General features: G+C 44.1%; 1 protein-coding gene across 4 annotated transcripts in view; it reads right to left on the bottom strand.

Annotated features, from left to right (window-relative positions):
* LOC149356754 (abasic site processing protein HMCES-like) overlaps nucleotides 1-23,811 on the bottom strand; it is a 113,705-nt gene that overhangs the window by 84,281 nt on the left and 5,613 nt on the right. For 2 of the 4 annotated variants that reach the window (XM_089584305.1, XM_089584306.1), the window contains exon 3: nucleotides 20,119-20,226. In XM_089584305.1, coding sequence (XP_089440431.1) covers nucleotides 20,119-20,226 — 108 coding nt within the window. Of the gene's footprint in view, nucleotides 1-1,231; nucleotides 1,333-20,118; nucleotides 20,227-23,811 lie in introns of those variants that run through there. The other 2 variants (XM_089584307.1, XM_089584308.1) reach the window with 2 other exon arrangements.

Below are 23,811 nucleotides of genomic sequence, written 5' to 3'. Positions count from 1 at the left end.
AATTTTATGTGCCCCTCCTCTCCCCAGGCAGAGGAGAAATAAAGCATTCACGTATGGGTGCTCAGGTGTCATCACAAATGCACAGGCAGTGCCCCCTGCATTTTAGAATGCCACAAACACCGAGAGGGAGATGACGGAACAACTTGAGGGCAATTTTCATCAGAAAGGCAAGCTGCATCCACCTTTGGCGAGATACTTTTGACCCCCTGGGGTTCTTCAACGTGCACGACCCACACAGGCCTCTAGAATTTCACCTCCATCGAACTGCAACGGTCGAACCTGCACCTTTCAGGTCAGCAGCTGAGCCACCACAGTGGCTTGCACTAATGCTACACTGGACAAATGCTTGCTCATTTACATGGCTGCTGTGGATGTAGTGCTCTCTTCCATGGCATAACTGTCGTAAGTAAAAGAGACCCCACAGGGGCCCGCTTCATTTTAGAACACGCACAAAAGGTAGCATATGTCAGCATGCTTTGCATTTCCTCGGCATAGAAAAGTCATTTCCCCAATGCACAGGTAGGCCTGTGAAGCACTCCCATTTCTTAAGGGTGGGTGATGCGTAGTTGGCTCTGTACTGATAATTCGTGTCCCTCGGTCTTCCAATTCACATTGCATGACCAGACCCAGTTAGAATTGGGGACCTTGGCTTCACACAGCCCATCGTTTTTGCGCCCAAACTGCCATTAGAAGAGCTTCATGATGAACTTCATTCCCCACTATGCTTACAGGTACTGGCAGCTTTGTTTCTGCGCCCAGGCTAATAAAACATGAGGGCTACAAATTGGCTGCCTCCTCTCCACAGACGAACACTGAATTGAGAGATTCCAACGGGTTTTGTGACTGACAGCGGCGCGCATCAACACAGCAGACGAAAAAAGATCGCACACAAGCGCACAGTGCGCCTGTCAGATGCAATCGTTTCTCGCATCATCGCATGCGCATTACGCTGCCCATTACGCACCAAGAAGCCCCCTTTTTCAGTCCTACTGATATGCTTGAAAATTTGAAGCGGCACACTGCCCTTATCATGCATTGCATACTTTTCGCCGCCGATATTTTAAGATCGGGGTACCAGAGGCGCTGTCAAACGCAACGGCCAAGCAAGGGAGAAAACGCCAAGTTTGTCGTTTCGCTGGCTTAATATACGGGAAGGGAAGCTCCAAGACACCAAAATGTATCGAAAAACTGATCGCACTCAAAGCTCCTAAATGTTGAAACATCTACAAACCAACTCGTCCTGCCACACATCTTGACACGGTGGGAGCCGCGAGTGAAATACCCGCGTAAAGGTAGCAGAAGGCGAAGACGCTTCGCGCGATCGTCTGCGAAATGAAACAAATTATTACATGCACCTGAATTACTTTCTTGTCCATTATTTTATTTCTTGATTTAAAAAAAAAACCCTCTCCAACATTCTTTCCGAAAGTTTTCCGAGAACTTTGAACCTTGAGGTTGTGTTTCAGCGATGAAAGCTCACGGTGGCACGAGAGGGCGCTGCGTGTAAAACCATTGTACTTCTCTGAACAGAAAATAAACGTGAGAGACAAATAACGTGGGAATTCCCATAGAAATTACATAACAGGCCATTTAGATCGGAGCAGTTGGAAAACAGCGCCGGTACAGTGGCGCCGGTGAGCGAAGTATGGCCTCCGAGATAACCAAAGAGAATAGATTATCTCAGAGGCTAGAAACGGACCCATCGCCGCCTAGGCAGTGGCGCTGCGGTCGCTTTAGGATGGGCGCGTCCATGCTTGACGAGCGACAGCAGACGGTGGCTCATGTGCGAATAAAGGCGAATTTAAGGAATACGAACGTAGTTTTCGCCTTGATCTATTTTGTATTAATTAAATAAGACGGTTTAGTATCGTTTATAAACATAACTTTAGCCGGGCACGTTAAAGACGCGTTGGCAAAACGGCTGCTCGCCTCGTTGTGACTTCCTAGCTGGACAAACTTTCAGGGAGCTGATATAGTGAGGGAGTGCTGTGTTCGGTCCTGGAAGCTTAAAAGTGTTCGGGTTTCTTTAACCGCATCTGCATGCATGCCGGGGCGCGTATTGCCAAACCATATCCCGTAGACGCACTCGAGCAGACGACGCCCAGAAGTGCGATCACTTGAGATGACGTCACTTGTCAACAGTCAAAATGGCCGCTTTAAAGTTTGCGGCGGCCCATGGAGGAAGGGGCCCTTCCTCCAAGGCGGCGGCAGTCTCGATGTTTTCGGGCCGTTGTTAAGCAAGTGGTTCCAAGACCAAGGCGCCATGCAAGCCGCCTAGTTGGATCCAGGATACTTGCCTCTGAATGGCTAAAATGCGTCGATTCCAAGGTGCTACGTAGGCCGCGCGGTTGGATGCTAGATATGCGTATTGCATTGCTCTTCAAACCGAGGTACGACCTACGCGGTGGCGATGTCACGAAGCGTTTGTTTGGAGCCGTTTGTGGCCGTTGCAAGCGTTTCTAATTCCTGAGAGGATCACCACGGACAGCGAAGAGTAACATCACACAATGACAGTGTCCGAGAAGTGAAAGTGATTGCGGTCGGAGCAAGTGCTTCTCCATCGAGGCAGAGAAATGTGCACGTGCGAAGGCTCACTACGCACGCAGTGTTTCCCGAATGCTGAAATGAACTTGGCGTTGTGCAGCTAGTCGTACTGGTTGCAGTGATCGCGACCGAAGCGAGCGTTTTTATACTACGTTTCTGCTACGTATCCATCACCGATTTTGATCGCGCTTCGTGTAGGTACTGTGCTTCGAAACTGCTGTGTGCGCGACGTGACACGATCTTGGCTGCACGGCCGTCGAACTGTTTTCTTCCCGCGACAACAGCAGCGTCGCCATCCTTCTGCGGCTTTGTGCTTCATATTGTATATTTTGTGGTGTTGGATGCTTGGGTTACAACGTGCGAAAACATCGATGTGTAGTTCAGTGGTCTCTTCTGGAGTGTCGTTTTTTTTTTTTTTTTCCTGCCGGCTTTGCGGACCTATGTCTGAAAAAATATTTGCATGAAGAATTTGGTGACAACACAAACTTCTGTATATCATGGTGGGCTGAGCCAGAGTAGTAGTTCTCGGTTTAGGTTGTGACAACATGGTGTACTTCGTTTAAAAAGTGCTATAGCACTGTGGGCTGCATCTGTGAGGTTATTATGTAAGCTTGCGGCTCTGTTCTTTATTGTTAAGCAGCTTAATTCATTTTGTGCAATGAGCACTCTGCGCCAGGATGTGAGTCGCCGAGCACTGACAATGCTTTTGACACCAGAAAAAAAAGTGCTTTGGCATTCAAAAAGTGTGTGAGCAGGAGGAGTCGCTGGGCCTCGCAGTTCATGGGTTAACACAAAACTCTCTGCATATAGTGCGACAAGCAGTATGATGGCAATTACAGTGTGTAGCAATGGTATATGATTCAGGCGGTGCTTGACTTATCTACTCAAATCCAAGAAGTTTTAACAGTCTTTGCACTCTGCACAATTACGCGGCAACGGGCTGTATTCATTTTCACTCGGTCCACTGTGTCGTGAGCGAGTTTCCATGTTATTGAGGTTTAAGTGCATTCAAAAGTTTTGCCTCCAGAAATATGGTCCATAATTTGAATCCATAATAATAGTCTGTATTAACGAGGCATGACCGTATAAATGAAATTATGTTTACTTTTAGTCCTGATGATGACAAGTTATTGAGCTGTGTTATTTACCTAGACGACTTACGAAGTAAATTTGCCATTGCGAATTATGAAAGCTGATTAAAAGAACGTTGTATGGCACAGCAGTTGTAGAATAACAGTTGGCTTTACCTGACACCACTCTGAAACAGCGGATAGGAAAACAAAGCCTGTGGAGCTAGTAAAACTACAAGGAACAAAGACGACAGGAAAGAACAACACCACCACCGCACCCAGTAGCCATTCTTGTTCTGTCATTCTCATCCTTAGTACAGTGTCAACATGCCGTCTTTCCAGCAGTTCACCCGACAGCACACTCAAGCCCTGTGAAACTCAGAGAATGCAACAGCAGGACGGGGCACAGTGTGTACATGCATCTTGTGCGTGCCATGAAGATAGCCTCGTGTCTCATCATAGCTTGGCCCCGGTATGTTTCTTGCCAGTCATCACCCAGCACCTATGACCCTATTTGTGCCATTGGCATGTGCTGCCCAATTGTATTTTATACTCTCGTGGTTCTATAATGTTTTGGCTGATTAAGTTGTTTCATCGAAACTGTCAAGGCTTCAGAAAGCATTCCTGCGATAGCCAACTTGTTCTCATTCTCCCTCAACGCTTTTTTTCTTGGCTTTGAAAGAGCGTGTGATAAAATCCCTCATTTATATAAGACTGATTTTCTCATGCTATAACTTGCATCCAATTGCTCTAAACTGGATCCAAGCTTTAACAGCCAGCCGTCGACAGAATTGTCATGCTAATTCTTACGCGTCCTGCTTTTTTCCTGCAATCTCGGGTGTCCCCAAGGTGTTGCCCTTGGGCCGGAGGTTTTATTAAATACATTATGACCTTCCATTCAGTGTTTCCTAACAAGCCTTCATTGACGACTATGGAGTCTGCCATCTGCAGTCAGTAACAGTATTTCAGTTCTCAGAACAATATTTCGGATGCTCTCGACTAGCCAGTTTGCTAATGTTATTAAGAATGCACTAATATTTTTTACTTTCAGGATAACTACATCTTGCCTACTTATAAGGCCTTACTGGGAAAGGCATATTCACTGCATACTGAAAAAAATATTGGTGTTTGAGGAAAGGAAATGACGCAGTAACTGCGACATATCTCGGTGGATACCTGAACTGCGCCCTAAGGCAAGGGATGAAGGAGGAAGTGATAGAAGAAAGAGGTGCCAAAATGGAGGTCTCCGGGATAATTTCAACCACCTGGGGATCTTTAACGTGCACTGATATTGTGCAGCACACGGGCGCCTTCTGCGTTTCGCCTCCATCGAAACGTGACCGCCGCGGTCGGTGCATACTGGTTCAAATTCTCAACTAAATATGGCTGAAAATGTAACATGGCCTCACCTAACAATCCTTATACAACTACCTACTACCCTGGATATTTACATCATAGTATGTCCTTAGTGTCACCGTCTTCCATGTTGCTTGCATTCAAAACTCCTGTGCGGCATCAGCAGAATATTCTTATGCCACATGGCACAAATCTAATTTTTCTGAGATCCTGAGATGCATTCAGAACTGAGCTGCTTGTTTTATTCTCTGAGACTATATTTGAAGCTCCAGCGTAACAGCCCTAAAGGTGAATCTTCAAATTTTTACATGTCATGCAGAAACTGCAGGTTTTTTTGCTCTACCGTCACATAACCAACTAATCTTTTGCTGCTCATGGTTCCTTCGGCACTAGTTGCACAAGCACTGTGCCTCCCTTAGCTTATGCCACAGCATTTCAAGGTTCAGTTTTGTTTTTGCCATGAAAGGCTGGAATGGTCTTCCATCTCGCAAGGCTAAGCTTACTAACCTCTTGTCCTTCAAACTGGTAACTGCAGAAATCCATGCAGTAAATGACAATGTTAGTCTACTGTTTTAGAGGAATCCCCCAGTCTGGAGAACGTTTGTAATAAGGGAGTAATTACTCATTATCATCCACCCAAGAGTAGCCATATGGCTACAAAAGAAAGCTACTCAGGTTTCACAGAAACTTTGTAGTTAAAGGAAAAGTTACCATAGTCTGGGGTTCGAACCTGGGACCACTACCTCACCGGGGGTTGCTCTACCAAGTGCGCGAACCAGGATGGGTAGCATATGATGGGGCGAGCTCGAAATGGGAGCGGTGTTGGTCCAATATTTTAGGCGAATACCTTAAGGTTGAAATGATTTCTAATAAGGTAGTAATTACTCATTGGCATCCACCCAAGCACGGCCATACGGCTACAAAAAGAGCTACAAAGCTTTCCCTTGCAGCCGTATGACGCAGGTCCCTTGCAGGTATAATAAATATTAAAATAAATTGATCTAATAAAGTGCCTACTCACTTGTCACTTGAGCAAACCAATAAAATGCTCTCATGCGTAATGTGGTCATCGAGAACTTTCCTCTACCTATTTCAAGTAATATCACGGCATATGCGCACAGTAGTTGCATTTAGGCTAACTTGCACACTATGCACAAGCTAGCTAGCTGAATTCGTGCTCTGCAAAGCTAAAAATGCATTATTATGCCTATCTTTGTCAGTCTTTCCTTTGTGCTTGTCTCGGGGGAGAAATCAACGTGTGTGCTTATGCATGTTACTTTTAAATATTCAGGATATTTATTTATTTATTCAGAATACCTTACAGGGCCCAGAAGGGCATTGAGTAAGGAGAGCAAAGTAACAGATTAAGTACGGTAGGAACAATTAGGTAAATACAACACGCAATACAAGGCAAAAAGTAAAAACAATTATAAATATACAGGGCAAAACGTAACTACAAGACATCACCACGAGCAACAAAAAAGTAAAATAGTAGCAAGAATGCATCGCATGTGCCCAGTACACATTCAGAGAAAAAGCGGTAGCCATGATAAAAAACACGAACAGTTGAAATAGGTGGTGTCCAATCTGAACGAGCCGCAAGGCATGCTGGGTACTCCGACTTCCGGGTCTTTCGGCGAGATGCGTGTGTACGGCGCTCTGCTTGAAATGCGGATTTACCAAGCTTAAATTAGCTCTTAATAAGTTAATACGCGCGAATGAAGTCATAAAAAAGGTCAGCATGCTCTACGTGCATTATCATGCCCACGCTCGACGTTCCGTATTGGAATTAAGGGCGGAAAAGCGTAAGTGCGAACGTTTCGGCATGCGTCGTCTGTTCGCGCTGAAGTTTAGGACGCTTCATTCACTCGCTGAAAAGTCCGCTTCTTGTTGCGGTTATCATATGGCTGCTACATAGTTCTCTAATATATATTAGAGTACATATTTCCTAGAGGTTTCGCGCTTCCAGGCGCTGAATATACGGACTACCAGCAACCGCAGCCTAGCATTACGTACGAGCGCAATGGTGCGCACATTGTAGCAGGGTGGCTACGACGGCAAGGAGCTTGAACCGTGTAAATCCGCGGGGGACTTTCGGTACTTTTTCTATACACGCCGCGGTGGCCTAGCGGTTAGGGCGCTCGGCTACAAAGTCGATCCGGGACGCGGCCGCCGCGTTTCCGATGGAGGCGAAGCGCGAAAGGCTCCCGTGCGCTGCGCGATGTCAGCGCACGTTAATGAACTCCCGGTGGTTCCAATTAATATGGAGGCCTCTACTACGGCGTCCCTGATTGCCCACGTGTCGCTCCTCCTCTCAAAAGTCTGTGAACTTGTCAATGTTTTACAACCTTAGCAAGGGGCACAATCTGTTTTATTGTTGGTTCCTGTACTTGTCAGCTTAATTGCTTTCGTCGAATATTTGCTATACTTTATGGAATAATTACTGCAGAAGCTGGCATTCTTAACAACTCTGTCATGTGATTAAATTTTAGTTGAGCTGTAATGCAAAAATGCAACTGCATTACAAATGTGTTGAATTTTCAGCACTACTGTAGTCTTTCTGCATGTATGAATTATGCCCCGACAAGCATGCACCGAGACTTTGTGGCTGAGAACCTCGACTTATGTGCGCCAAGAGCCCAGATGGGAAGTTACATGGCAGCTATTCCAGCAATGAGAGGCGTCCACTTACTGCAGCTTTGGTGGATGCACAAGAACTTTTCGCACGAACAAAATTAACTATGCATAGTTATGCACTGCAACTGCACTGCATTTCACACCCTGCATGGTGGTGTGGGACATTACAAGCTATTTACATTTAACTTGCACCTCTGAATGTTAAGAATTTCTGTACTCGATTTCCCAATGCTGGTTGCTGCATTAGGTAGATGAAAAAAATGTACAAAAATAAATGCTTTGTTTTGTGTCATCTCTTGAACGTTCACTAGCTTCAAGGATGTAAAATCAATGTTGCTTCCCATGAAAGCAGAGGAGAGCCTGTAGCCATTTTGCTGTCGTGTACTTCGTGCTCTGAGCCTAGTTGAAGGAGAACCACCAGCCTGTGTACAGACAGATGTCACCAATGATTGGCACCTCAGCTGTTGATGCCTAGCTATGTATAGAAATGTGGAAATCTATAACTTACGCACTGTACGCACAGTGTTCAAGGTAAGGTAGGTAAGTAACAACACTAGCAGCTAGGCAAAAGATGAGCTTGCCTTCTGTTTTTCCTAATAAAAACCTAAAGCCAAAACAAGGCATCAAAGCCTGCTACAGAGCTTCACTACAGGCACCACAACACGCACTACAGCGCTTGTCTGTTCTCCTTTCTTTGTTTGTGTTTGCATGCTTTGGTGCTGCTCCTTTTCTTAGATTCAAAATGCACCAACTAGCCCCAAAAGAAGTTTTATTGAACGTAAACAAAGTCAGGCACAAAGACAAAACAGTAAGCAGCAGGAGCCAAAAGCAGAACAAGCTCTTGACGTGGGCATTTTTACTGTTGAACTGCAAGATGAGCAAGTTTCTCAGCTATTAACGAGAAACTCTTCTTGTCCTGTAGGTATAACATCATATCTTTGTCTTGCAAAACCTTTTGCAGCGCATTTTCTACAGCATGTAATGAATGAGTTTAATGCAGGAGATCTTTGTGACAAATAGTAAATTATAATAAATAGTATGGTCGAGCATAAAAAAAATATCATGCTTTAGCTTTTACAGCACACACACAAGCTTGACACGAGTTGTTTTCAGAATCTTCTACAAGTTCCTGTAACAAAGTCTTGTGCAATGTTGAACAAAAGGCATTTGCATCCAGTTTTAGCTTTGGCGTTAACAATGCGGCACAGCTTGCACATTGATAAACCATCCCTAAGACACTAGTGATACCAAAAAGTCTGGAATGACTGAACACAATGCATTCCTTGGCTTTTTAATAAAAAAACGTAATTTTATAGCATGATTATTACTCTTGATCATTAATTATGAACCCAACGACCACTAGACCAGCCTCTGCCTTCCTTGTAGCATCTTGCACTTCTTGAAATCACCAATGTACCTCTCAATTAGTCAATCATTAAGTGCAACACTACTACATGCAAGCATGCAATGCAACACATGTAAGCTATAGACGTAGACATTTATTTACTTCATATGCATGCTCAGCACATAAACAGTGTGCGAATGACACTTTGCTGCACAGTGATAGTTCAGTATTATAGCATTTGTCTCAGATGTCAATTCTACTAGGTTCTGTACAATGAAAGGTGAAAAACAGCTAGGCTAAGTTGGCTGCCATTTTTTTTAAATTGTGTTATCCTGAAGTGAAGCTTTTCCCAACTTACTGACTCAGAGTATGAAAAGAAAGGCGGTAAATAATTCTTATCACTTTCTAATGCGATCACCTCGTCTGTCAGCCTCCTTCTCCGCACACAGGAAACGAAGAAACATTGCTGCAACATGCGGGTCCACACAAACAGGGAACTTATGTGTAACAGGTTGCTTAATTATAATTTTCCACACTTGCTGCGTGCTCATGTCGACTAGTGTTCTAGGGAAAACGTGTTTCAGTCTGAGCATGAAATTAGCGAAAATGGCCTCATAGAATAATTTATAATTATTACAAGTGCTCGTAAACATGCCTTAACACTGCGACCAGAGCAGTGCCAGCGAACGAGATGCCGCTGTACGTGGCCGCGGTGTCGCCGTTTCGACAGCTGACGGCAGTGACCACACACGCCTTAAGTATCAACTATGGATTCGAGCTACTCGCATTCAGCGCAAATGTCTGAGGAATAATCGTCCTCTCCTTTAACATCTTAAGTTGTCACGCTGTACTGACGGAGGCCGAACAGCACATAGTATTTGCAAACAGCCCGAGCGGTGCTGCCGCCGTCATGTGAGAACGGTTGTGGCACATAGCCGAAGTCTTCCGAGCGAGAAATTGGTGCTCCTCAAGGAGATAAACAACCTACTTTACCGAATTCTTCAACTTCCACAACGCTCTCAAACTATGCCGCCAACAAAATGCTCGAAGCATAGCATAGGGTTGACCGTCGCAGGCAGTCTGCCAGCGGATCGCAACAGTGCACTGTTTTTGCCGTTCCCTGTACTTGATGACACTCGGAACATGTTGCATTCCGTTGCAATGAAGTTTCTGCAGGTTGAGGCAGCGCACAACATCCTTTTTCCAGCTATGTGAGCACCAGTATTAAGAAAAGAAAGACCGAAACCGCACGTCTGCAAGCAATGCCCATACAAACCAAACGACAGAAAAGACCCGGAAGTTCAAATTCACGTGACAAAGCTGCGCCGTGACGCAATGTCCGCCGTCAGTTGGACACCACCTATTGCACAAGAAACCAAAACTTCATACATTACCAACCAGAAGAAAAGAGAACTTACGAAACCACAACCTGTAACAAGACACAATGTCATTAAAGAAAAGAAACTGTTAACTGAGCTGAGAGCTGTTAATATTGTTAACTGAGCTGTTGCCTCATCTTCAACCAAGAAGCTATCACCTTCCATTTGCAGCAAAGTGATGCCAGTAAAAGACACAAGCCATCACTGCATTTCTGTTATTCTTCAGCGTTCTTCGGCCTAACTTCAACTTTCCAAGTTTCTAATGCCTAGCGATGTCTCACTTAATTTCTTTCCTTGAAAATCAGACTAGCCATTAAATAGATATATTCTGCTGAAGATGTTGATTAACAGCAACTCCAAGATTCTACGTATATTAAGTGGTACAAGCATCTGTTAACGGTTAGCAATACTCACTTTTTCTTGCTACTTTGGGAGGTGGGGGTGCATCCACGAGATGATTCGCCACGTAACATCAGCCGGTTTGACATCACGTAGCGAAGCGGGGAATCGCGAGAGACGGAATGTGGAGAAACGAGCTGGTTCCAAAACAAACTATTTCGTGGATATACTCCCTAGTCACCGTAACAATCAGCCATAAAACATTTCCATGATCAGTGAAAACAACTGTCAAATGTTGCTTTGAAGTTTTATCAGAGAATACGGGTGCATACCTATCACCTACTTAAATGGCTAATTTTTAATTTCATTTTATTCTGCGACATCATAGCTCTCATAATGTAAATTCAGTTTTACGAATTCTGCTTGAAATTATAGGGTTTGCTTGAGATAACCAGAAAATATGGCCATCATATCCTGTTTCCTTGATGACACGAAGTATACTTTCCCAGCCTAAGCTGGGAGCCATTACTAGGCAAGCCCTCCAAATCATTTCTTGCATTTCCTCTACCTGTAATCATGATTACTGGCTCCTAAATCTCATTATGTTTACAATAATGAGGATGGCATGTGTAGATTTTTGTGCAATACTAGGCACCCACTTCGTTTTGCATGCACAGAGACATTTGAGAATGCTTTGGAGCTGCACAGATTATAACCAGCTTATTCTATACATGTCAGCAATTAACGACCTTTAGCAGAATGTCCCACATTTGTTTTCAATGCTGCACTCTGGCTTGTGCAACTGCAATGCGAGCTCAGGAAAGGCCGATAGAAGAGAACTGGTATTCCCGCTGTCATTGTGGAGAACAAAGCTGTTCACTTTAGCCGAATTATGATCTAGGCCCCTTTCCAACCACAGAGTTCTATTTCTAGTTTGGCTTTTATGACCTGAAAAACAACAAAAATAAATTAGTCTTGTTGCATTGTCACACTTCTGTGAAATGCAGAACTGCTTTAGTTGCTACTGATTGTACATGTTCCCAATATTTGGAAGCGTCATAATTTTCTCATGCATTTGCAATTGGGATCGACAGGAGTGTGCAAAAATGTGAATTTTTAATGCATGTACACTTCAGGTGCACACAAACCTTATACATTGAATAGATACGCATATGTCTTTTGCAATAACTGTCAGCAGGGACAACCACTGTGCACTGCTAGGGAAACACTGCAAGTGCAATATTTTTCTTTATGTCAAAAAAGTAAAGCCACTGCTGTGTGCTATTTTGAATAACTGACTAATAATTTATAGTATATAACCTTAGCTATTTGAAAAATATGATTTTGTAATTATGACGGTTGTTAGCAGCTTGTACTGCAGCCTAGCTTGTTCCAGTCAGTGTGTTCGGCCCGATAGAGAATTCGCGATAAGAATCACGTAGTCATTCTGAAATCGTTATTGCACGCTTAGGGGCAGCGTAGCTTTCAGTGAGGCAGTGTAACTTCCAGTAAATTTTCAAGCACAGTATCAAAATCGACGATGGATATGCAGCAGAAACAACATCGTGTCCGTGCGCTTTTGTCGTGATCACTGCAACCATTGCAACAAGTGCGACTAGCTGCACAACACGAAGTTCATTTCGGCATTCGGAAAACACGGCGTGCGTAGTGAGCCTTCGCAGGCGCACATCTCTGCCTGGACGGAAAAGCACTCGCTCCGATCACAATCACTTTCACTACGCGGAACACTTGTCACTGTGCTGTGCTGCTGATACACGCACACGAAATTCACTGTGAACAGCCTCCTTTCTCAATGGCTAGTAGGTATACGCTCGCAACGACCACAAACAACTCCAAATAAAGCTTCGTGACATTGCCACCGCATAAGTTTTGCGTTGGTTTGAGGACCGTTGGTCCACGCATATCGAGCATCCAATGGTGCAGCTTGCATAGGTCCTTGGAATCGAAGCAGTTTAAGCATTCAGAGGCAATTATTCAGGATCTAGCAAGGCGGCTGGCATAGCCCCTTGGAAACCACTTGTTTACAACTGCGTGAAAGCACCGCAAGCGCCACAGAGGAAGTGATGTCATGTCACGTGATCACATTCCTGGGTGTCATCTGCTAGAGTGCGTCTACGGGATATGATTTGGCATTACGCTGCCGGGGCTATATAGTTAGTTTCTTTATCCTCCTTGAAGCCGGTTTTGGCAGGTTCTAAACGTCAGATTTAGGTGAATTTAAGAAGTAAATGGGCATCCTGGCCAAGGATGCGAAATTCTGTAGGTGTTCCAGTTACTGCAGTCGGTACTGTAAGGTGACCACTAATTCAGAGGCCCACATTTCGCGAAATTTAGTGCGATAACTGTAACATTAGCCGCAGTTTTAGAGGTGTTCTAAGTGAAGTGTAAGAGTTGTTGCGCTTGACATCGCCAGTAAGACTACGAAGGTCAGCACTACCCACTGGACCACAAAAGGCCGTCGAACATCCAACGGATGCCTGGCAGTGGATGTTTGAACATCTGCTGGACATCTGTAGAGGTTCGCAAATCTGCGATGGACGTGCGGCGCAAAAAAAATGGCAGTCCAATAAGAGTCCGATGGACGCCAAAATCGAATATTCGGACGTCCGTACATCCGGAAACTGACGTTCTTTTTAAACGGCCACAGGACACCCAATGGAAAATTTTCGTTAGAGCGAGGGACATTCTGAGGATGTCAGAACCGGGCCATCGTATGCAGGACGTCGAAACACTACCCTCGAACCAAACTTTCTGACTGGCGGACGTCCGCAGGACATTTCTGTTTGATCAAAAGAGGCGCATTGATGCAGTCTGTAGTGTTTCAGCATTACTTACTATTGGCCCCTTGGTCAAGAAAGCTAATTACTGAGTGTGTAAACTTAATGACTCACATCCCACCGGCTGTCAGTTTGTGCTTTGTTGAATGCCACTGGCACTTTTCCAGCAGACTCTGAAACATATGCCATGCACACACAGAATGTTTCCGCATCTGCTATCTGATGGAAAAGTGCCAGTGGCATTCAACAAAGCACAAACTGACAGCCGGTGGGACGTGAGTCATTAAGTTTACACACTCAGTAATTAGCTTTCTTGACCAAGGGGCCAATAGTAAGTAATGCTGAAACACTACAGACTGCATCAATGCGCCTCTTTTGATCAAAAAGAAATGTCCTGTACATGTCACTGACACGCAATGAACCATGGCACTCTGGAAAATTGTCTTGATCTGAACATAAAAAACTGGCTTCCATCTACAGCAGGAGTTAAATATGCAGTAACTGCAGTGAGTAAGCCGTTCTTGAAATATTGTCCTTTCGTGGTAAGGCAGCTTTCATACACACTGGCATCAACATATACTTAGTGAAAATTGGGCAGTTCATTTCATACTACAAAATTATCATCTTAGATGTGACTGCACACTGTATCAAGTGTTGATAGCTATTAACATAAAAAAAGTGTACTGAAAAATGCCAAATGATGGGCGCATAAGCACGTGCATGTTTCACTAGTACACAGATTTTAGTGAAACGAGTATTCAAAATTGCACTTTATTTCAAAGTATCACAGCGAAGAACACTGCAACTGAAGTTCCAGTTCAATGATATAGATATTGCCACTAATGACCAGTAAACTTCCATTTAGGAAAAGGCACAAAACATTTCACAGTGCAAACATGAAAACGCGATGACCACGTGAATACTTGCAAGGCACAGTACATAAGAAACATATGTTCATAAGAATGCCAAATTGGCGCCAAAAAAATACAAGAACATAGCTTATAGGCTTGCTGAAAACAAAAATTGCACCTTGAATAGCTCCAAGTGGAACCAAGAAAAGATTAGGTGAACTGCCTACTAGTTAACACATAGTACCAATTATATATCATCCACAAAAAGCAAAAACAGGAGACAATTTAGGATTAAATGACTAGTATCATCAACAAAGTGTAAAATAAAGGCTTTGATATTGAAGGAACACAAGTCTAGAAGTTCATAAACTAGATGCACCTGCAACAAGTTTACTGGTAAGCAACAAGCACTAAAACTAAAACGAACTCGAATAAGAAATATGACTAGTATTTTGTTAATCACAGAAACATCATAGCTGGTTGAGCAGCTATGAAAAGTTGACTGGTTGTGTTTAACACCTAGCACAAGCCATGCAGTACACATATACTTGGATATTTGGTAATGTCTTGCAAACAGTGCCAAAAATCAAATGCACTTTAGAAATACAATACCAAAATTACAGACAATATCACCAGGGAATTATGATGCAGCTGAAAAAACTGTGCCATTACAAACAAAACCTGCCACACTCAAGCCCAAAATCAATCTACATGGAAAGCCTAAATGCAAGCAAAAACTATGAAATGAAATGTGCTCACTGCAGCAAGCAATAACACAGAACCAGTCAGCTAATAATTTACATTGGTTTCACATCACAAAAGCAAAAACGTATACCAGCGGCTCGGCTTTCCTTATTACAATAAAGGCTATTCAGCCTCTCTCTAGAGCTTTGCAGCTGTCAGACGCTCGTGATTAATATTGTTTGGAAAAAAAAATGAATCAATTTTCTGGAAGCTTGCCCCCTCACTCATTGTTTCATGCAACAAAGCACAGCATGCATAAGCCACCACAAATGCCCACACAAATGTCCGTTACAACTTCAGAAGGAAAAAAATTCCACTGATAATCTCAAACATTGTATCAAGAAACACACATAAAACATGACTTGAAAGATATTACAGCAAAACATGATGTACATGAACGATAAGCGAACGGCCGAGTATTGTGTGGATAAGCATTTGAACATCAAAAGGAATCAATCCCCTAAAACTTACAAAAAAAGGTGCATGAAACAATGTGCGTGAAATTTAACTTGTGAAGTGCAGAAAAGCACAATCGCCAAGCTTTCATTTGCTTTTACCACTGATGATAGCGCCTGGCACATTAAAAATGATGAAAGGGTGACATTCTCTTGTAGTTCTGTGCACTGCGGTGTCAACAGTAGACAGCAGAAGTCACGTGCGCTCAAAAAAAAAAAAACCATGAGCCTTTTACTACTCTGCCATATGTTCCAAGCGCACTTAGCTTGTGGTGGCTCTGAGTAGTATCAGACGACAGAGCAGCAAATGAGCCACTGCCCGTGATTGCAAGTGACTTGTAGCAGTTTAGTATATGGATCATAGATGTCTGAGCTTGCAAGAAGACACTCCAAGTGGAAGACAGCACTCTAGAGAATTATCTGAGGCACTCTTAGGCACCTCCAGCTTTGTCACTCATAATGCCCTGAGCATCATCCCTACCAATAAGCAGAACCTGAATAATATTTGTTGTCTGCACCTCTTTAGGTTGACACTGAAAAAAACACCAACTTGTCCTCACTCCTGCCACTAACACTGCTGGAAATAAAACCACAAAGATTTACACAAGAACAAGTTTTCCTTTACTGTCATACAAACATTTTTATGTTCAGTGATATGAGTGAATTCATATTGTCACCAAAATCAGCCAACTCAGGCTTCAAGAATAAAAGGAATTGTTTTGTGTACTTTTACTCCCAGAGATTCGCTCCTCGAGTCACTCACTAACAAGGAGTGATGCCATCCACATAAGACAGTGATTTTATTTCCATTCATGCAAGCTTACGAGCATAGCAGGCTCACTCTCCGTGTTCGGGAAAGACTTAGAGTGCGCGTGTGTGTAGTCCAAGAGAACAAATGTTGTTTTCCGAAAACTCCGTCAAAGTGAACAAAACCTACAAATGTAGTTAATGATGCATGTTAGCTATCAACATCCTTCATAGGGTACTCAGCTAGAATCTCGTTAGCTTGTATACAAAATGGTATCTGGCAAAACTATTGACCAAGGGCCTCACGAACCACTGCTACTCTTTGTGAAATGCCTTTTTGTGGTGTTTCAAATTTTTGCTCTGACTGAATTTTTTTCGACATAAGTCACATTGGAAGGGCTTTTCGCCCTTATGGGTTCTAACATGACGCACAAGGCCTGAACTTACTGCAAAGGCCATGGGGCACAGCTGGCACTGAAACGGCTTTTCACCCATGTGGGTACGGATGTGTGCCACCAGGAGACTCCTGTGTGCAAAGCTGCTATCACAGTGGGTGCAATGGTAAGAACGTTCACCAGTGTGAGTGCGCTGGTGTACCACCAGGTTACCCTTTGATGCAAAGCTGCTCCCACAGTAGTCACAAGGGTATGGGCGGTCGCCTCTGTGTCTGCGCTCGTGTATCTTTAGAGTGGCCATTTGTGTAAACCTACTACCACAGTGGTCACATAAGTAAGGACGCTCGCCTGTGTGAATACGCTGATGTTCCTTTAGGGTGACCTTTAGGGCAAAGCTGCTACCACAGTCATTACAATGGTATGGACGGTCGCCAGTATGAACTCTGAGATGCTGCACTAGCTGGTATCGTTTTCTGAATCCCTTGTTGCAGTGGGTGCATTTGTGCAGCTTATTTCCTGGACGTTTACCATGGTGGTTACCCATGCCAGAAGGAGATTCCATGCAGTGGCTCGCATGGTGCCTTCCACTGGTTGAATCTTGCACAGCAGGTGTGCCATTGGCGCTCTGTGTGATGACTGAACCTGTGTAGCACAGGCAGAGTACTTTAAATAAAATGCGTGAACCAACAATCAACAGCTCACTTCGAGTTAGGAATAAATGTTGAACGCAAGCCGCCACAGGATTGGCGGAAGGGTTGGTTGACTCCTCCTACCGTCAGCAGTGAGCTCAAAAAAAAAAGGCGGGAGCCGGGATGTTTAATCCGTTAGGGAAATCAGCCACACAAGGCAATAATTCGAAGTTCCTAAGAATGCTCGAAACGCGTTGATCGAGTTCCCACGGTAAAAAGAGGAGTTCAGATTTCTCTTTAGTGCACTTTTAACCCTTTCCGGTCGTCTGCCGCGCAGTGCCTGACAGCAGAAAATTGCATGTCCGGTCAGTTGAGGGCGTGGCCCGACACACCGTTTTGCATGCTATTTCTGTAGGGAAAATTTCACGCCATCTGGTTGGAATTACTGTAGCCCACAAATTAACTATTTGTCGTTCCTTCCGACAATAGCTCCCCACACTGATGCAAAATTATTTTTTTGATCACATGGTTTGAAAGGCCTTAAATGGTGCCAAAAAATCACTGCAGTGCCAAAAAATCACCATTCCAGTAGGCACATGTTATTGAAAGTTGTCTAATGGCTTTGTACAAAAGAAGATGACTTTAGTTACGAAGACAACTATGTGCCCCCTTCAAGAAGGACAGCGTGCTGTATGGAATTAGAGAATATTAAAAGGAGGCAGAAGGGTGACGGTGTTTTTTCTTGCAAGACTGGTGAGAGGAAGCCTGACCTCTACCCTCAAGGTACCACGCTCAAAACACGTTCGGCTGAAGCCCTAGCAAAGCTGAACAAAAATGCTTTAAATATGTGTCTATAACTAAATCTTGATGTGGCAGTCCCTTTCTTTGCAGGGGGGCTAGAATGACCAAAAGAACGCTGCCCGGTGTAGTAGTCACTGAGAAAAGTATACTTGACTGGAAAGGGTTATTAACTAAACAAGTGGCAGTCAGCTATGCTTAGCTCAACGCACAATGACATTTTTTGCTTTTATTTGGTCTGTCAAAGGAAGCCGAGGCTAAAGGCCAAAAGCCTGAGGAAGCCTTGGTCCCCTGTACAATTTCTTGCATCAGTGAACAGAAATCAAAGCGGAGACAGTTTGGTCAGTATAGTACATACCGTATTTACCCAATTCCAACGCGTCCCCGATTCCAACGCGCACCCAATTTACGGCACTAAAAAAAAAAAAATTCAAGCCCTGATTCTAACGCGCGCCCGATATTGGTAATGAAAAAAAAAAACTACAAGCCCCGCTTCTAACGTGCATGTGGCTTCCACGAATGAAAATAATTTGCAACCGTTTTATATTTTAAGTAGAGATGCGAGTGAAAAAACCGCGATTTTTTCGATAAAGTCGATTTTGTATTTGCTTACGTTTTGTATTCCCCCAGGCCTCTTCTTTTATGTATAAAAAAATCAAAGCCGATAACCAATGGAAAGTTAGTAAAAAATGCAATTAAAGTTCTCGCGGTGGCTCGCGAAAGTGCGAATTTGACCGAATTTCGGGAATGCGGCATTTCGCTCCACGGCGTCGCCCGCTCTTGAATTTTCGCGGGGAAGTAGGCCTAACCCTCTCCTACCAGAAGCCACTTCGGCATCGGCGCATTCTTGATAAAAATACGAAAAAAAAGATCGTTTCCCGCCCGAGTCGAGCGTCGCGACTGGCCCTTCAAATCACGTGGTACGATCGGAGCTCTTCCATTGGCTACGAGCTTTCCAACGCACGGTCGGACGCAGACGCTCTTCCTTCGTTCTGCCGCCACCGAGACGTGAACCAACGCTTCTGCCCGGGCTTTTCTCCTTTCTCCGCTATGGATGCGACTGAGAAACGAGATTTTCGTTCACGCAAGTTCCTGACAAAGCATCAGTATAAAGGAAGACGCCCCAAGCGCAAGCGGAGAGCTCCGGTGACGGGAGGTTCTTCTGCTGCTAGGCGTAACTGCGGCAGCGGCGATGCACCATTTGGATCCTTCAAGCTTCTTGCGGAGCATCCATGACTTCGTCAGTGCATCTGAGCGAAAGATAAAGATGTTCGACAGCCAAAACAAACCTAAAAACGAGCGCGGAAGCGCTCTTATCTGTTAGATCGGCATGATGCACGACCTCGTCAGCGGCACGGCGTGCCCCGCCTGCGGACGATGTAATCTCTGTCCGAGAATCGGCCGCAAAACAGAAAGGACTCTCATCGTTTTTGGAACTTTACCGCCGAAATGACGCGTTTCCGACAACCGTTGTTTCATCAACATATTCTTCGAGCCGCGTATCTCGATCGTGCAAAGGCAGTGATGAGGCGTCCGCCCGCGGCAGTGCACAGGATACCGTCGCCGTGAACATGGTCCGTGGTCGCTGAGCACGCGACCAATGACAAGCGCCACCGATTGAAAACGGCTCCCGCGACGCAGAAAGCGACGAGCAAACGTGCTCCCATGTTTGCCGACATTTAGTGAGCTCCCACATCGTATAATGACGATGACGATGGGCAGCTATGGGGCAGTTTCGGTTTGCACTCGAATCCAACGCGCATGCAATTTTGAGACGTATTTTCCCCGAAAAAAAGGTGCGCGTTGGAATTGGGTAAATACGGTATATCATGAAAAACAACTTTCCAGAATATCGAAGGCACATGCTACCATCATTCACCACAGTTCAGTAAACTAAAGCTTCCGTATTCTAAACACTGTTCTTTGAAAGAAAGCCTTCAAAAAAGCATATATGAAAGCTTCCGTATCCTACAAACTGCTCCTTGAAAGGCAACCTTCAAGCATATATGGAGAAAAACTGCAGATTCTAACCTGGTGATTTCTGCGATGAAGGTACACCATGTTTGTGATCCCTGGAGCTCAAACCTGGTGAGTTCTGCAACGAAGGTACACCATGTTTGTGATCCCTGGAGCTCAAACCTGCATTGGAAAGCCAGATCGTATCCATTAAGACAGAAGATTGCACATGCAAAAGCTGATGTGGTGTTATCTGCATGAGGTAGTGAATATAGAATACACACTTGTAAAACACAGCTTTTCCAGGTTGTGTAAACACAGTAGGACAAGCTTCAAAAGAAGTGGGTTCCAAAGCAAACATTCCTGACATTTAATTCTGCACGCAGATGATTACTATACTTATGCTCATGAGACACGGACAATTGCCTACAAATTTATAGACCTATTGGAAATGTGTCAGCCATTGCATTCACGAATGAACATGCACAATTTCTGGCTTCAAGGGAAGAGCAGTACAGGCCTGCCTAAACAGGCTTAAGAACGAATGTCAGTTGTTCTTAATAACATAACACATTGAAAGAGTACTCAATTTTTAATGAACCTTTTATACCCGTTAGACTGCAAACAGAAAAAAAAAACTTTCAGAGCATAGCTACTTGTACAAAAGCATAGCTTACAGCTGCCCAACATAGCGAATAAAAGTGCGACTTGTGATCAGTTGCTGCATTATTCTGAGCATAAATCGCAGCAGCACTACACTCGTTTTATGGACATTCTGTGATGCAAGGGAGCCAGTCAAGCAAAACTAAAAAACGAACAGTGCGGGTCAGTAAATATGGCTGTTCCATTATTCTGAGAAGAAATCACAGCAGCACTAAACTCGTTTTACGGACATTTTGCGATGCCAGGGAACCAGTCGGGCAAAAATAATAAAGGACACTGCGGGTCAGTAAATCTTGTAAAACTGGTGCTGCTTTGAGCAACAGTGTATAGCACCACTAGAGCACACAGATAAAAAAAAAAGCATAGGCCAAGTTTTTTAAATGGCTTCGCATTATAATAAAACAATTTCCACCTCAAAGACAAATCAAAGCCCATACCACCACCATGAAATGAAATCTATAAACGATGAATTCCAGGTGAGCAGATCAACATTCAGTATTGTTAGAAAACTAAAACAAACATTGTCACAGCACACTCCATACAACCCAATGCAGCCTGCTCTTAAAAAGTCCTCAAAACGAAATAGAAGATGTCAGCATGCATGCTAAATTAACACAGCAATGAATATAGTTCGGACAGAGTCAGTGATGCTATGTGCAGTGACGAAATGATTTGGTTTATGGTTTGGTTTATGGGGTTTAACGTCCCAAAGCGACTGAGGCTATGACAGACGCCGTAGTGGAGGGCTCCGGAAATTTCGACCACCTGGGGTTCTTTAACGTGCACTGACATCGCACAGTACACAGGCCTCTAGAATTTCTCCTCCAAAGGAATTCTAGCCGCCGCGGCCGGGATCGAACCCGCGTCTTTTGGGTCAGCAGCCGAGCACCATAACCGCTGAGCCACCGCGGCGGCCAGTGACAAAATGAGGCGAGTCACTTGTGACCAACCACAAGGAATCATAGTGTACTCTTCAACAAAGCCAAAAGGACAGCAAAAAACCAGTAAACACCGGCAAGTAGAATAGAATATAAAATTCACCACACAATACAGCGGGTGGGTACAGCCGGAACAACAAAACGCGGACGCAGAAAGAAACACAGAACGTGGACGAAGCTGACTGTTCAAAAAAGAGGGGTCAGCATCGGCTTTAAAGTAGCACCACTCCTCAGCGATTTGTACTTGGTAGCATGCGACAAGAGAATACAAGAATCTATGAAAGAAAATTGCATCACACAGATCTTTCGTTACGTGGATGATTTCTTGGTGCTTTGCAGAACAGAGGATTCAACAGACTTTGAAGCGACTCAAGGATAGCGTACTGGAAACCTTTCACACTACTTTCCCCGAGTTGAAATTCACCTACGAGCTTCCAGCCGAAGATTCCCTGCAATTCCTCGACATACGCCTTAAATTCCAACCCGGACACTTATGTTGGAGATACGAGCCTAGGGCAAAAAAACAGTTTCTCCCTTTTGCATCAAGCCATTCAAAGACCGTAAAAAGGGCAATATCGAGTGCTGCGCTCTTGTCAGCTCTGAAGAAATCGTGTGAGCATCAGATGGAAAAAAGCTTTCAGCCGCAGATAGATAGGCTAAAATATGTGGACTACCTCGTTTCGATGCTTAGCAGCGTAGCCGAAGGCTTGCTGAGAAAAGTAAAAGGAGTGCAAGGAAGAAAAGCTGGACCTGAAGAAGCCAATGGAAGGGGAAAATTAGCAGTGGTTCCTTATGTTCATGGATTGACCCACAACCTCATGAAGATTGGCAAGAGGCACGGGGTCCGGGTTGTATGCTCTGTACCGAACAAGGCAATTAGCATGTGTGCTCGAGTCAAGAGGCAAAAGAAGCAGAAATGCCAGATCACACACCGAACAAGATACGGTGAGTGTGTTAAAGGTGTGGTTTATACTATCCCTCTGGCCTGTGGCAAACAATATATAGCTGGCAAAACAATATATATATAGGTGCCTCAATGATAGGGTAAGACAACATGCATCATCGCTATCAGGTGCCCCAAGCAGCAATCTAGCCCTGCATTGCAGATTGTAAAAGAAACAAAAAAAGTCAAAAAGAAGGAAAAAGCGCAAGTGCCAGCCTAAGTTGCATGAAGCGCAAGTCATGGAAAGGTATGCAGACCAAGTAACACGTGAAATCCTTGAAGCATGGGCGATACGGGAAACAGGGCAGCAGTGCGTTAGGGCACCATCAATAGCTCTATCAAGAAAAGAAATTTTGTTCTTCAATGAACCCCACGGGAGATGAAAGCAAGATAATTTTGACAAGGAAACAAAGCACAGGTTTTTCCAATAAATTTTTTAGTTGGCAGTCAGCTTCGTCCACGTCCTGTGTGTTTCTTTGCACACATGCATTCGTGACCCTTAATTTGGGTCACTGTAGCCACACATATGCGTGGCCGAAAAGTACGACCAGATCACCAAGCAGCCAGCACTTAAAATGAGAAATTGGTCATGCTTTCTGGCCACATATGCGGCTGCAGAGACGTCAGGGGATAATGCAGCGCGTCCAACATTATGGTTTTCTATACCATGGCACTGACCAATTGCCAGCTTATACTGCGACGCTACGCCTTGGCACAGAAAAATTTTGACTTCTGACGCGACATGACTACGTTTATGGCTGTTGAATAATGGTCACTGTCGTGATACGTAGCAACACAGTACGTAGGTCAGGAAGAGATGCTTTCCAATAACCCTTTGAAGGTATGATTAAACATAAAAATATAGTAATATTCATGCATTACAGCCAGCCAATACCAAATCAATGAAGTATTTTCAATGCGGGACGTGAGAAAAATCTGCACTACCAAACATCGCATTTGCTCAAAAAAGAAAAGAATGCTTCAGTTGTGATTTGAAGCTGAATATCCAACTACGCTGCAAAAATGACTCCTGGCTTACTTTTATGCAACCTTTTTCATCTGAAACTTCAAGCCAAAATATTATGCCAAATAACAGATAAAAAGCACATATGAAATAAATAAAATTATGGCAAGAAGAAGAGGCATTATCACAACTGAGAAAGGCAGGAGAATATGTCACCCTCGAGGAGCTAGTATGTAACTTGCAAGGAACTCTTACAAAAG

Source organism: Amblyomma mixtum, chromosome 3 (assembly GCF_055824585.1).
Source record: "Amblyomma mixtum isolate Tamu chromosome 3, ASM5582458v1, whole genome shotgun sequence".
NCBI classification, from domain to species: domain Eukaryota; kingdom Metazoa; phylum Arthropoda; class Arachnida; order Ixodida; family Ixodidae; genus Amblyomma; species Amblyomma mixtum.
This window is presented reverse-complemented; position numbering and strand designations above follow the sequence as displayed.